The sequence below is a fragment of the Dermacentor variabilis genome, chromosome 4, assembly GCF_050947875.1.
Source record: "Dermacentor variabilis isolate Ectoservices chromosome 4, ASM5094787v1, whole genome shotgun sequence".
NCBI lineage: Eukaryota > Metazoa > Arthropoda > Arachnida > Ixodida > Ixodidae > Dermacentor > Dermacentor variabilis.
The window spans coordinates 18,812,534-18,827,042 of NC_134571.1; the positions used below are offsets into that span (position 1 = coordinate 18,812,534).

The 14,509-nt window shown below is 44.6% G+C and overlaps 1 protein-coding gene across 1 annotated transcript in view; it reads right to left on the bottom strand.

Annotated features, from left to right (window-relative positions):
* Positions 1-14,509, bottom strand: part of Cand1 (Cullin-associated and neddylation-dissociated 1) — a 100,432-nt gene that overhangs the window by 51,305 nt on the left and 34,618 nt on the right. The window contains exons 10-12 of the mRNA XM_075688251.1: positions 13,613-13,809; positions 4,761-4,970; positions 3,472-3,565 (exon numbers count right to left, since the gene is read on the bottom strand). Coding sequence (XP_075544366.1) covers positions 3,472-3,565; positions 4,761-4,970; positions 13,613-13,809 — 501 coding nt within the window. The remainder of the gene's footprint in view (positions 1-3,471; positions 3,566-4,760; positions 4,971-13,612; positions 13,810-14,509) is intronic.

Genomic DNA, 14,509 nt, shown 5'->3' on the forward strand with positions numbered 1-14,509 from the left:
ACTTCTAGATTTGTCGCGCGCCCATCGGCATGTTTTGTGGATAGCAACTCGGCTAGCAGGCATTGATCTATGAAAGGTGCAATAAATGCCCTTGTGATTGTTTGCACTACTGTGTTGTCGTTCCTTTGTCCCAAGAGCACCGGTGTGAGAGACCCCACAATCTGTATCTCAAACACTTGTTGCCGGAGTATCTTGTATTGAAATTCAATACAACTGCAAAGTATCTTTGCCTAGCCCTGACGGTGTTGCAGCTTGACATATCGCCCTCTGCACAATTTGCAGCCCACAACATAACAAGGGTGAATCATGGTGCTCGCAGAAAGAAAGATCGAGACCAACACTAATCATAAACACAAGCAGCAAAGCCTTGCAAACAGCAGCAACAAGGTGCACCATGGAGGAAGGCCTGCATGAAATGCAAGAGCTACATTGGCTCTGGCTTTGGTTGGCTTACTAGGCACCGTAGTTGCCTGCTTAGTCGATGATACCGATGTTGCTAGTGCGGCCGCTGTTGGTGATGCTGACGATTACGATGTGGCTTTAGATTTCGCAGTGCCGGTTTCACAAAAACTGTTATTGCGCGAACAGAGACCACTTTTCGGGAGACATAAGACAATGATCGTACAATCGGAAAGTTCAGTAAAAAATCGGGATTCTCCTGGGCGAATCGGGAGGGTTGGCAGGTATGCAATTGGATAGCTCACCCTACTGACGTCAGAGAACCAGCATCAACATGGTTTGGGTAGCTTAAAACTCAGGGGAGTGGTGCCGCTGCTATCGGTAGCGATGTACATTTTTAAAACCTTATAATAAATTACAGGCTTTACACGGCGCGCTTAGATGTGCCAATGATCAGAAGGACTTACCCTAACGACTCAATAAATTTGTATAACATCCTCAAAATCGGTACAGGATCCCTTTAACACTTTCATTTCCGTGCCTATAGCCATCGATAACATATTGTCAATGGTTTAAACTTAAAGATGTTGCCGCACTCGGAGCACTTCCGGGCAGCCAACACCATCCAGTGCCTAAGAGAACTATTTTTCTAGTTTTGAATTTGTTTTTTTTTTTGTTTTTTCACCGCAGGAAGATTTTTAAAGCGCCTTTTAGCCCCGTGTGACTAGTGCTCATCGCTTCAAACGTGGTGTCAATATCGCACGCAGCTGCCCTTGGGCAACGGTGAATTTCTATGGATTCAGATGAGTCCGAGTCAGAATTTTGTGATGGTGGTAGCAGCACAGACTCAGAAGATGATTTTGATTCGTCTAACTTTAGCATGGACGGCAAAAGTGTGCCAAATAGCCCTGCAACATCACCAGGTATCCGCCGGTAAGTTCCGTTTTCTACTCCGTGCTCCGTTTTCTACTCTGTGCTCAGATACTGAGATTTCCGGTGTGTTCTAAAGGTGACAGTTCCTATCTGCAAGGTGTCAACGTCATTTGGGCAGGACCACTTGCCGGCAGCTTGACAAACAGTGGAGCTTTGCGCAAGAAGACGGCCGGGAGTTGACCTCGGCATTGCGCTCTGCAGTGCCAAGCGGCGGTTTGTGCGGTGCCACGACAGCCACTTGAGCTAACATTTTCCTTTGTGTATGAAGAAGTTCTAAAGATAGAAAGCTTATATTTGCAGGAATGTTGTATATAGCATGTTTATTCATGATGTATATTTCTAAATTTTTAAATGATTTCTTGATGCAAAGCAGCATCAATGTTTTTACAAAGTTTTCTCATTTTCATTAGAAATCTTTTATTTAATAATTTTTTTCGAAGAATTGGTAATAAATGTTTGCTTGAAAATAAAACCATTAGAAAGCACATTCCTCCTTTTACTAATTGATACCATACGTACTAGTATCAAACATTTGCTGTAGCAGTAAAAAATCATTTGCTAGACTACCTGAAAACTGACTACCGTAAAAGCCGGAATATAAGTCGAACATTTTTTCAAAAAGCCATTGCGAAAAGTCGACCCTCGTCTTACATACCGGACATAGGCGGAAAAACTACGGAAGTCTTGCAACAATGGGCGGATGAAGTAAAGAGCCGCCTTCGCCATCGCCATCAGCAGTAGCGTGGCGTGGTGACATTGTGGCACCGCCAATTTGCGTTTACATTGTCACAAAGTTATATTGGTTAAAGGCTGCTTTTTCACATTTTGTTTCAAAACGAGCGGAAGCCGACGGCAATTCACCATCACCTTCAAGAAAAAGGCGATGAGTGTGCGGAAGCCCACGGCAACCTCGCGGCACAGCCCGAATTTGGAGTATCCGAAAAGAGCATTCGGTACTGGCGGTGGCAGAAGCAGCAAACCAACAGAAAACGTCATTCCATGGGCGAACCGCAGAACTGGAAGACAAGGTTGCGGAGTTCGTCTGAGAGCCGCGTGTAAGATCGCTGCCTGTGACTGGCGAATGCATACGTTTGAAAGCGGTAGAGATCGCGCACGCCTCTGGACTGGGCAGCGAGGAGCACTCGTCATACGACTCTAGTTCGGATGACTCTGATCACAGGCGTTGCTCTGATTCGGAGTAGTACTTGCGCACTTTGTGCCCTTCTGTATACTGTACATCCGGCCAATTTTTAACAGTATCGCGCGACCATCGACCTGCATGTTTTTCAGCATCTCATCATCACGGCACAGAGCAACAAAATAGCAAAAGTAAGCGCACGTGTACACAAGAGCGTATCTTGTTTGTTTCGCCGCTCAGCTTCGTTAATAAGGTGCTGACAAGCACGCGGGTCGATGGTCGCGCGATACTGTTAAAAATTGGCCGGGTGCACATGCAAGCAGCATTTAAATAAATACTGTCACTATTGTGCATGAGTCGCATTTGTTTCAAGGTAAGGGTGTCTTTCGGTACTTTTGCCATTAAGAAAGATTTTTTTCATTTTTAGAATTCGTTAGTTGGGGAATCGACCTATATTCCGGTCCGACCTATAGTCCGGTTTTTACGGTATTTTGCTGCAGACAGGAAAGCGTTAAGAATGAACCTTTAGCACAGAATCGGCGGCAGGCTTGGTACAGCACACACTGATATGCAATTTGTATTTTTTTTTTTTTAGATTGTACTGATTTTTTTCTACAACACTGCTGCAGCCAATTTCACCCACTTTATTAACACTAAATAAACTTGTTCAAAGCAACTACCCATCTGGAACATGGCCCAGTCTTTGAACACCTTACAAAAATTTTCACAAACAGAATTTCATAAAACATAAGCAATGCTCGTAAAATTGTATAAAGAGCCCTAATTCATAAACTTTACTGAAAACTTGGGAGAGCTGGCATGTATGCATCAATGCTTAACTCTTTTAATGAGTGCAGTTTCCTGCACAAAGCTCACTCAGTAGCCATAACTCATTGCACAAGAATTCTCCTGGGACTACAATGTTGTTTTTTAAGTTTTCTATGTCTATTCCTTTAAAACAACACAAGAATATTTGTCAGTGAAAAACACTAATTGCTTACCCAATGGTCTGATGACTTTCACCAGTTGCTGAAGAACCAGCAAAGCTTCCGATGTAATCTTATAAAAGCTGTCCCCAACAGCTAAGATGATAGGCTGAAAATACAAATGGTTGCAACTCAAGTGAGTTTAAAGCAGCAGTCGTTAGCTTGCTGTAACCTTTCCTAGATCATCCACTGTGGAAAAAAAAAACTGCCTACAGAACCTCTCAATTTGAATGCTTTGAATACTGCCATCATGCACAGCCAATTCAGACTCTATTGTTTTCAAACCATACTACCCCATGCATGGAAGTAACGTTATACTAAAAGTGATGGAATAGTCATATAGTTATACTTCACACAGAAGCGGTGCCATAACTTCGTGCCATTGCATCAGCAATAGAGGATATCCACATTAACACAGTGTTCTCAACATGTGTTCTCAACATGGTCACACCCACAGATTAACACATTCACTGCAGCAGCATTTTTTGAAGTCTCAATTCCTGCGAGTCATGACCCAGCGGTGGGACACTTGTCATATTCCTTAAGTGAATCGTAACCGACCTGCAAGTCACCAGGGAGTTGTACTCCTTTGAAATTTCCTCAAGGTACAGACAGATAGTACCACAATGTGTCGAATCAGAGGCCACAAGAATTTTCTCTCTCCTTTGATTTCTAGCAAAGATGACACTTGCTCACTGCAGGAAAGCTCTCTATAGCTGTACAGTGAGAATAGAGTGAAATCGCAATGATATGACTCTCTCGAGACAGCAAAAAAATTTGTATCATCCAATCTTTATATCACCCAAAAACTTTTTAAAAATCGGGAAATGGTCGTCTTGCTCAAATTTTCCTACCTTTCTTTTCAATTTTTCTGTAGTTTATTATTATTATTATTATTATCAGCCTACCACGTCATGGTAGACTGACGTGGGTCCACCAGGAATGTGACCAGCGCATAGGCGCAGCTGCTCTGCCGGCCTGACAAGGCGCAACCGGCACCCCAAGCCCTCCTTGCGTGGAAGCTTGATTGCTTGTATATTCCACCTTGCCGCAAAAGACAGTTCACAACACTCAAAATTTACCACGTTGTAAGCCAACAGACTTGGGCCGGGACTTTTGAAAAATTTGTATCCCGAAACTCGTATCAGGCATGATTGTGTCATTGATATTCTACTGTAGCTTCCATGGCCCACCTGTGACCCACACCACAGTGAACATGTTAAAATGAATATTGTCTAAAGACATAACACCACAGTGGCTCAGCAGCCAGTCGTGGACCAATGTTTCCCAGCACTTGTACTCACAGGCAGCAGTGTGTCAACGTGCGGGTGGAACACCTGGGGACTGTGGTGCGTAAGCAAGCACCCCAGGAAGGCAAGAGTGTCAATCTTCATGTTGGAACTGGATGCTCGGTCACTTAGCGAGAAGTGCAATCCAGGCAGCAGCGCTGGAAGATAGTCGGCCAGAGCACCAGGCAGCAGCAGCAGCAGCTCTGTCAGTAGCGCCAAGCAACCCTGCATGCATTTTTTTTTTCTTTTTTACTGCACCTCTACAAGCAGTAAAGCACTATAGAACTCACAAAAACCACACTGAAATTTAATTAAAACAAATTCTAATGGAAGCTCACGTCACTGGGCAGTCACCTTGTCAAGCTGCTAACCGCTGCAGCTTTTACTGACTTTTCCTTTCTATTATGTAAAAGAAAACAAATTTAAGCAAGGATTTTGCTAATGAGATTCATCAAGGGGATTCATGTGACAGTGATGTTAGTTTTCTCCAACAGAAGATGCGGCATCCATTGTTCATTTTAATTTTACAGAACACAAACACAGTAACGAAAACGTTTATCAGAACGCCTGACACATGTCCAGACTTGCTCGGGAGCGAAGTGCTTCTGCCGACGGTCAAGTTCCAACTGTGCTGCGCTGCACGCGCCTCCTCCATTAAGTGTCTACCCCTCCTGCCCCTTCCAGCTGTCCTGGCTACCTATCCCCTCATTTGCTGTACACAATCTGGCAGACAAGTTTTTGTTCGCATGACTGTTCTAATGCTGAAGCATCAAAAGTCACGGATGCATCAAAAGTCGCACCAATTCCATGCAGTGTGCCAGTTAGGGCTCACGTCAGCCAACCAGTAACAAGAACTGGCCACATCTTCCAGAGAATAGAGTAGGGGTCACCTATTGTGCACTACTAATCCTTCTGTGAAGATTCCCTTTCATTTGACGACGTGCAGAGTGCCATCAGAGACATTTAATGGACGAGCCTTTATTCTGGTTTTCTTTACTGGTTCACTGACGTGACTCATTGCTTTTGCTGCACTGCACGCAGTTGACAAACTGGAGTTATTATCCTGTTTCATATTAACTTAATAAACATATGGTTTCTAAGAAATGTTTGCACAAGTGGGCAGATTACAGGCTCAAAAAGCAAGGACACTACTCTTGGCTAAACAATTGTACTTCAGTGCACATTTTTAGCAGACATGCAAAAGAATATTTGGTAGTGAGCAGACTTCCTGTGGGGATCACAACAGATTTCCTGACACTCCTGAAGAGATCCTCCTCTGGGCCAAGATAATGTAACAATTCTATCTATCCCAAATTTCCTTTTCATGCATTGTCAGTCATTGTCAGCGGTCCATGTGGTGCGGCGCCCACATCGTCGCCAGGATCAGCCAGATGTGAACAGTGAATGATTAAAAAAAGAATAAAAAACGATTAAAAGAAATCCTTACATCATACCGTCCCTGAAATGTAAGGAGTGTGCAAATATTCCAAATTTTCGAATAACAAATTGAACAGTGACTTATTTGATTCAGTTTTCAAATGAAATAATCACTATTCGTAAATGTGAATATTTTCTGAATTTTCGAATATTTCGAAACATGAACTGCATCCCATTAAACTATAGATGTGCAAATATTCGAAAGTTCTGAATATTATTGAATACTATATATTTAACATTCGTATTCAATTCAAGAACTAGTATTAGAAAATATGCTAAGATTCGATTGCATATGAATATTCAAAACAAATTGAATATATTGCTGGCTGTGTGGGAACAAACATGATTCTTAGTGTTTATTTCTATTTAATCTAAGAAAGTGTGCCTGATTTTGTGCTGAATTTTGTGATAATTTCATGCTGCTGGCGAAATTTCGCATGTAAAACATGCTTAGCCACTGGACGTCTAAGCCTTGAAGGAAACCCAGCCTCTCAGTAGCAAGGGCCACGGGTTCGCAAGCAGTGACGAGGGTGGACTCTGCAAGTTCCACCCCCAATTCTAAGCTTATTGTTTGACAGCAAAGGCGATGAGTGACGGCTGGTTAAAATGGCTCCGAGCTTACGGAAAATTGATGCGGTACAGTAGGGCAGGGGTTGGCAAGAACTGACAACTAGCAGAAATTATTCAATTTTCCAAAGCTAACATGAGCCAAATGCACAATCTATTAGTATAACTGCCTACTAGCTTAATTTCATTTCATTCATTATAGGCATATACAGTAAAAGCCCATTAATGCAACTCCTGTTAATTCGGAAATTCGAATAATTCAGACAGCTCTATTGGTCCCAGCCAAAGTGCATGTTAGTCTATGGGACCAAACCTTCGTTAATTCGTCAGAATCCGGCCCCGCAACGCTTAATTCGGACAAATGCTGACGGCTGCCACTACCCAAAAGTGTGGTAAAGCAGCGCTGGCACCATTGGAGTGAAACCGAAACCTGAGAGGCGTCGCCATCATCATCAATTAGTGGGGGCGATCGCACCGTCACCGTACGTCAGTGTCTTCTTTCTTTGCTCCACTGCACCTTCGACACCATTTTCCGTTGTGTTGTCTAGCCGGCATCATCTCTTCTTGCTGAATTTTGTTTTTTCGTTGTGACCGTGTTTTACATGCCATTACCATCGTGCGCTACAGTGATAGCAACGCCGGCAAAGCAGCAGAAGTACAAAGCCGAAAACTTGAATGTGAAGCGGAGCACGTTGGGAACGTACGTGAAAAATTAACAACAGATTCTTCAAGCCTTCGAAAGCGAGAAGTTTCATGCATCAAGAAAGCGGTTGCGAACCGCAGCTCATCCCCAGCTCGAAGAAGCTTTGCTCCAGTGGGTTACTGACTGTCCCAACACGCATCTGCCTTTGAGCGGACCTCTCATCATGGCACAAGGTGAGGAGTAAGCTGCAAGTATGAACACTGAATCGTTCAGAGCTTCAGAAGGGTGGTTCGCGAGGTTTCGGGAGAGACACGAACTCGTCTTCAGAAGTGTGTCCAGCGAAATGGCCAGCATAGACGAAAGCGCGACCACCCAGTGGAAAAATGTGAAGCTGCGTGAGCACATCGCCACATATTAACCAAGTGACGTGTTTAATGCAGACGAAACTGCTCCATTTTTCACAGCTCTGCCCGACAAGACAGTGACTTTCAAAGGGGACCCGTGCCTTGGTGACAAGAAGTGCAAGCAAAGGATAGCTGTGCTTCTTGCCGCCAATATGACTGGCACGGAGCGCTTGCTACTTGTTGTCAATGGGAAGGCGCATAGGCCACATTGTTTTAAAAACATCAAAAGCCTTCCTGTCGAGTAGAGAGAGAACAGGAAGGCTTGAATGACCTCGGACATTTTTTCAAGGCTGGCTGCAGCAGTTAGACCGGCACTTCACGTCTAAGGACCGCAAGATAATTATGGTTGTTGACAACTGCAGTGCACATAACTGTACAGTTGAACTGAAGAGCCGCCCAACACTACATGTACCCTTCAGCCGATGGAGCAGGGTATCAGTCACTACGTGAAGTCGAAGCACCGAAAGCATCTGCTACAGCGAATGATCTTATGCCCAGAAATTGGAAAGCTGTATGAAGAGGACTTACTTGGCGCAGTGCACATCATTGCCCACGTGTGGAAAAATGCACCTCCGCAAGTCATCGCCAACTGTTTTCGGCACAGCGGTTTTGTGAGGCCCGAGCATGCGGCAGTAGCCGACGAGGTATCAGCAGAGTCCACCGATGATGACTGCCCAACCTTCTATGCTGTCCTTCTCACAGATGTGACCCTTCAGGACTACATCGCGATTGATGATTGTGCCGCCATGACTGGCCTCCTGACCAATGAAGAAATTATTAATGATGTCACGGGCGCCCGGGAAGATCATGATTCAGACGAAGAGTCATGCGAGGAGGTGCAGCCGCGACCTCATCGCACCTCACGAGAAGTCACGGAGGCGCTTTTGATATTGGAGGACGTTGCGAACGTTGGACGTTGATATTGGAGCACTTCCGACAGTTTGCGGGCTGTTGGCCACTTGGAAGAGCTAAAATTGTGATGTCAGCTGGAATCTGCGTGAAAAAGCAGATAACTATTGCAAAATACTTCAGTAAATAAAGGTATACTTCTCCAACTTGATTTTAATGTTGTTTTTCCTGTTCATTCGTTAATTCAGCATTAGGATAATTTGGACATTTTTCCCGGTCCCGTGAAATCCGAATTAACAAGCTTTTACTGTATTCGTATTCAATTTGCATAGGAAAATATTAATATTCCCACACCCCTAAATTAAACATAATATTGAAGCAAAATTGGAAACACGAGAAAAGAAAATGTGAAATCCAGTGCTTTGGCTGAGCATGCCGCTTCAAGCGGCCACGCTATCAACTGGGGGAAAGCACATGTCCTTGTAGGGAAAAAGGGCTATCTTGATGCCTTTATCTTGAGTCACTCATGATTCAGACTATGCCGCACACTCTGAACAGGAGCGATGGCAATCTCCCGTCAGTGTATGCACGCTGCCTGCGTCACATGTTCAAGCCTATTCAAGCGAACTGCTGGAACGCATTTGTTTGCCTGTGGAAAAGGCTCCTGTGTGGAAGCCGAAACAACTTTTTTTTAAAATTTGCTTTGGTCAGTGTGGTGCTTCGGGTTTCGTCTACCTTTTCACAAAGTTTGAATTAACAGAAGTGCACTGAATTTATGCATAATTAAGCAAGAGTGCCCAAGCTGCTCACAAAACTTTTATAAAAGTTCGTCAGAAAGAGGCCTGGTTAGTGCTGTGTGAATCTCAAATAGTATCACTGAATAGCGAGCGAGCGTTTCAGTTCGTTTTTGCCACAAAAGGAGCACCAAGTACGCTGCAGATGGGCCGCCCCGACTGACACAGTAGCGGACTTGGTCACTGCAAGTGCTCACAGACGTCAGCTTGATGTGGGATCACTCAAGGAGCGCCCTGAGTGCGCTATTTGCACAGTGGTGCCCCATCGGCCAGGGCCACCTCTGTCAGTACAAGGTTCGTCCAGGTCAACAGGACCGATCGATATGATAACACGACACGGACAGTGGAAACAGCAACAATAGCAGCGTGCATTTCATAAAATACGAAAGCAGGTGTGAAAATTGGGCCGATAGGCACGCGGATTATGTTGAATACACACCAACGAACTTCACACTGCTTGAACAGCCATCGATCTAACCTGCATGCATGATCTCAGGACCGAACACAGCTGATAGCCATCCATACAAACATATTAGTCGAAAGCATTCCACGACAGTTCGCGGTCTGTTCCCACATGGGCCAGCTAAGAAATTGCCTGCCTAATAGGCTTTGTTTCATCGGGCGTCTGGGACTAAAGTTACAGTTTGGTGTCGAACCGACTCACATGTATTTGCAGCAGCTACGGGACACACTAAAAGCTCAAAAGCTGCATCACAAACGAAAGCAACTGTACTGATGTTTTTCATGGCCACCATCTTTGCGGCACACCGTACAGTGGCCTGTTCTTCCCAACGCCCTTCATAGATGGACATCGGCGTCTTGTAGCTTCGAGCGACCCATCTCAAGACTAGCTTCGGAATTACACGGCGGTCGCAAAAATATTGCGAGTCAGTGGCATGCATTTGCGCGAACAGCGGATGAACGAAGGACGAAAGGGGGTGGCATCATGCGAACTTGCCATGAACCTTTATATTTCAGGATCTTTGACAGGTGGCAAATCATAAGCTGAACCTGACAACGAAACTGCACAGACGACGCCTGTTCTTTAAGCTGAACCTGACAACGAAACTGCACAGACGACGCCTGTTCTTTACCGTTAGTGTTGCTATGCTCGGAGCTGTGATCGAATCACCTAATGCAAGGTCATTTTGTCTGTCGTGCAGATTGGCCTTACGATATCCTACCAAACGGAACGTTGGGCCGGCCCTTCTGTATTTTTGATAAAAACAAATGTGAAACTTGTTATAAAATAAATAAAGGATTTCCGCAAAACACAAGCCCACTATTAAGGGGGTACACGGGTCTTGATGACGAAAAAAATTGCTAAAATGTAGATTTTTCAGTTGTTATTTTCGCAATCTAGACGTCCTCACGCGCCATGTTAGCAAAAAATTAACGCGAAACAATGAGTTGTTAGAAAAAAGAATGTCGTATTTATTACGCGAGACACTCATGTTCATCTGCAAGATGCACCAAGAATGCCCCATCTTGCGTCACTCACAGTTTCGAAACCGATCAACAGAGCACAGCTATTTTGGTCTCGTTCAAAAGCGTGTCCTTGCCACTCGCTTTCCTGCCGAAAACGAGCCTTCAGGGTTGCTTCAGGAGGGAGAAACCCCGCAAGAACGAGAGAGACAATCCCGCTGTCCTGTTGGGCCACAACCATCCCGTGACTAAATAAGGCCTTCCGACAGGAGTGCGGGGATGCCGCGCGTCGGAGAAGCCATTTTGCCTAAACCATCATTCAGCCTGGTAACGTGGTCGTGATCAGTCATGATGCCAAATCGTGCACGGAAATTCCGTACGATGCACAAATTCAGCAACCGTCGAAGAAAACGCACGGTGCATTGAGAAGCCGCATCGCAACTACCAGTGCCAACATCTGACGACCTTGTCAGACCGGTGGACTTGCAGACGCTGCGGTACAGCGGCGCAACCAAGGGGTTGGGTGCAACGCGCAATCATGGCGGCCACCACCACAGCAGTCCCAAAAGCAGCTGGACGGTGTTGGCGCTTGGCCTAGGCGACAGAAAGCATTGGTGCCGCTAGCGATGTTGACGGCGGACTGTGACCATACAGCGGACACCGCGGTAATAGATTGTGGGGCAGCACTCATTACGGGCATGCGTGCCACGGAGATGCACACACGCCCTCACGGCGGCTGACCGAGGTACCATCAAGCCACAAGCACGGGAAAAAGCAGCAGAACTCTCCTCAATTACAGCGACTAAGTGCATGGTGAAGCACCTAACAAATGAGCCCTGTGAACAAGTGAACTACGCGAGCTGCATAGGTAATGAACTTGCAAAGGCAGCAGGAGAGCAGCCAAGACAGTAGGGGAGCAGACATGGACAGAAAGCGTGCATCATCGGCAGCATTCCAGGCAGCCATCAAGAAGAGACACAAAGAAAAGCCTGCTCCAGACTACTATCCGGGAGCTTTCCGATTCACTGTAGTGGGGAATTCTATTACTTTGGGACATAAAAAGTATTTTTCACATTGCTAAATGTTTTTTTCGTTTTTCTCAGATCATAATTTTTGCACACCTGAAAATTTGGGATGTGCACTGTGTCTCTGCTCGTCCTTCGATTTGCACGATTCCTTTTTTTTTTTTTTCCTGAAGGTTTAACAGTCAGAGAGTGCAAGAAAGCTATAATACAGCATGCTAGTGCAAAGCAACTTTTTCAAATCTTGCAAGAATTAAACAACAAAGATTGTGTTGCAATGTTGGTAATTCAAATTTCGATAAATTTGGCTAAAATGTAGATAGGAGCAAGAAACTTCGTATGTGCACTCTTCATACATTCAGCAGCATGTCTAGTGAATTTTAGTTCTCTCAGTACAGTATCCTTCTTTCAAGTCACCTCCCAAATTTATAATAAAAACAAAATGCAAACTTTTTTCTCATTTAACTTAGAAAAAATACGGATTACATATTTGCGATCTGCTCGCTAAACTGAATATGTGCTGAAATTTTCAAATCTCTAGAGCTAATAACAATACAATGAAGTTCTACTCGGGCGCCAAGTCCCCTCTTAAACTGCAGAACCTAATTTGTATAAAGCGTAAGTGAACATCGCCAATTCATTAGTTTCAGAGAGAAATAAAGCACTTGATTCTATTCAACAGAAATTCCATAGATAAAAAAACATATTTTCCAGACCTTCATATACTAAGGTTAGCTGTAATCAGTGCTGGCATACTGATTTAGTGTTCCCTTTGATAAGAGGTGACCCTACTGTATACCTCGTAAACCTTGTTAATTCAGATTTCATGGAACTGAAAAAAATGTCCAAATTAACCAAATGTTAAACTACCAAGGATATCAAGAAAACAAACAAATGTTTACTACGTCAACACACTTTTATTTACTGAATGAATGAGCAAATCCCATTTCCAGAATTTGAACTCTAGTTCACCACCCACTCATTTATTTGAGGGGGTCTCAATCTGGTTATAGTTTCCAATTATAATTTTTATTTGCCATGGTTCCTGGGTGTTCTATTATCACAAGCGAAAATATTAGAAAAATATCTGAAGTAAAAGTTGAAAGAATCACACTTTCCTAGATTGCTGCCAATAAAAAGCAAACGGAAAATCAGCTTCGGGAACTGTTATCACACTTCTGATCACTCCGCTTTCCGTTGATGCAGTGTGTCACCATCTTGGTACAGTCGTAAAGAAGAGAGATCGGAGTTTCAAATAGCTGGTGCACCATAATTTGCCGTGCAAAACTATAAGCAAAAAAGCAAGCAAAAAATCAAGAACTGATGCTGGATTCGTTACTGCTGCCTCATGCACACAGGAAGCACTCCTATTGGCTGACAGATTGAAATCGCTGGTGCCCATTTCGCACGCCTTTCGCCAGCACCAAGCTGGGTATTTGTTTATCACAGCAGCATTTGGTGATCGCCGTAGGCTGTCTTGCTGGTTTGCATTTCTTTCGTTAGTGCATTCAAAATGCAAAATTGTTGAATGCGCCATTAAAAATGATGGAATGGTCTTATTAAAAATAATTTTTAAAAAAGCTTACTTGCGTGCATTAAGAATTCAGACAGTGACTGTAGGGGAAAAATTATCAAATGTGATGATAATCTTCTCTATGTGAATTTGTAGTATGAGCAATGCTACAGGTGTGCTTCACCTCAGAATCGCTACATGGGGATGCCTTACCTGGCGGGTCTTCAGGGCACGCTCGCGCAGGGGCCTCTGAAGGCCTCTCACCAGAGGTCCCACTTGGGCCGCAACCAGGGTGCGTGGGTCGTCACCACTGAGGGGACCGCCAACACATGGAGTGACGAGTGGCCGAGTCTGCCGCAACAGTGCAATGTATGCCTGCAGGATGTCTACCTTCACATTTTCTTCACGTTCTGAAACCGCACAGACAACGATGGCAATGAGTTAGGGCCACAACACAGAATACAATGAGACGCATCACACAGGCCTTAGCAGCGGCGACCAGAAGCGGGTGCCATCCATACCGACTGTTGCAACACACAGGGATATGGGTGCAGACAGCTCTCCCGGTTAAGCCACCAGTTCGTCTGCACCACAAATCATGTGCACAAGCAGCATCCACTGGTGCATTTTTGTTTAATCCCGCACCTAGGTTGCAGTACATACCTGCTCATCCAGAGTGGATGATAGTATGCGTCTGCAGTGACACTGTACCAAAGAGGTATCAGTCATGGGCAACGTCACCCTGCTAGCACCAGATGCGAGTCACCATGCTCCTTTTCAAAGAAAATCTACTTTCCCAGTCCAACACTGCAGCAGACAATGTATACTGCAGATTCATTATGAAGAAAATGGGCAAGTACTGCACCCAAACAAGGTATAAACAGAAAACGCTGAAAAAGGCTACCTCTATAGTGATTCTGGGTACCGACAAGCCATCAGTTTGGGCAGGAAACCCATGTGCACCCATCTGTTCAAGTGATGCAACAGTTAGTATTTGCTAAGGACAACTTTGACACTGTCAAGCAAGTAATGGAGAACAGTAAAACCTTACAGACTGCACAAACGGCCACTGAGACCCCACCAGTCTGTTACTAAATGAGCCTGGTTAGA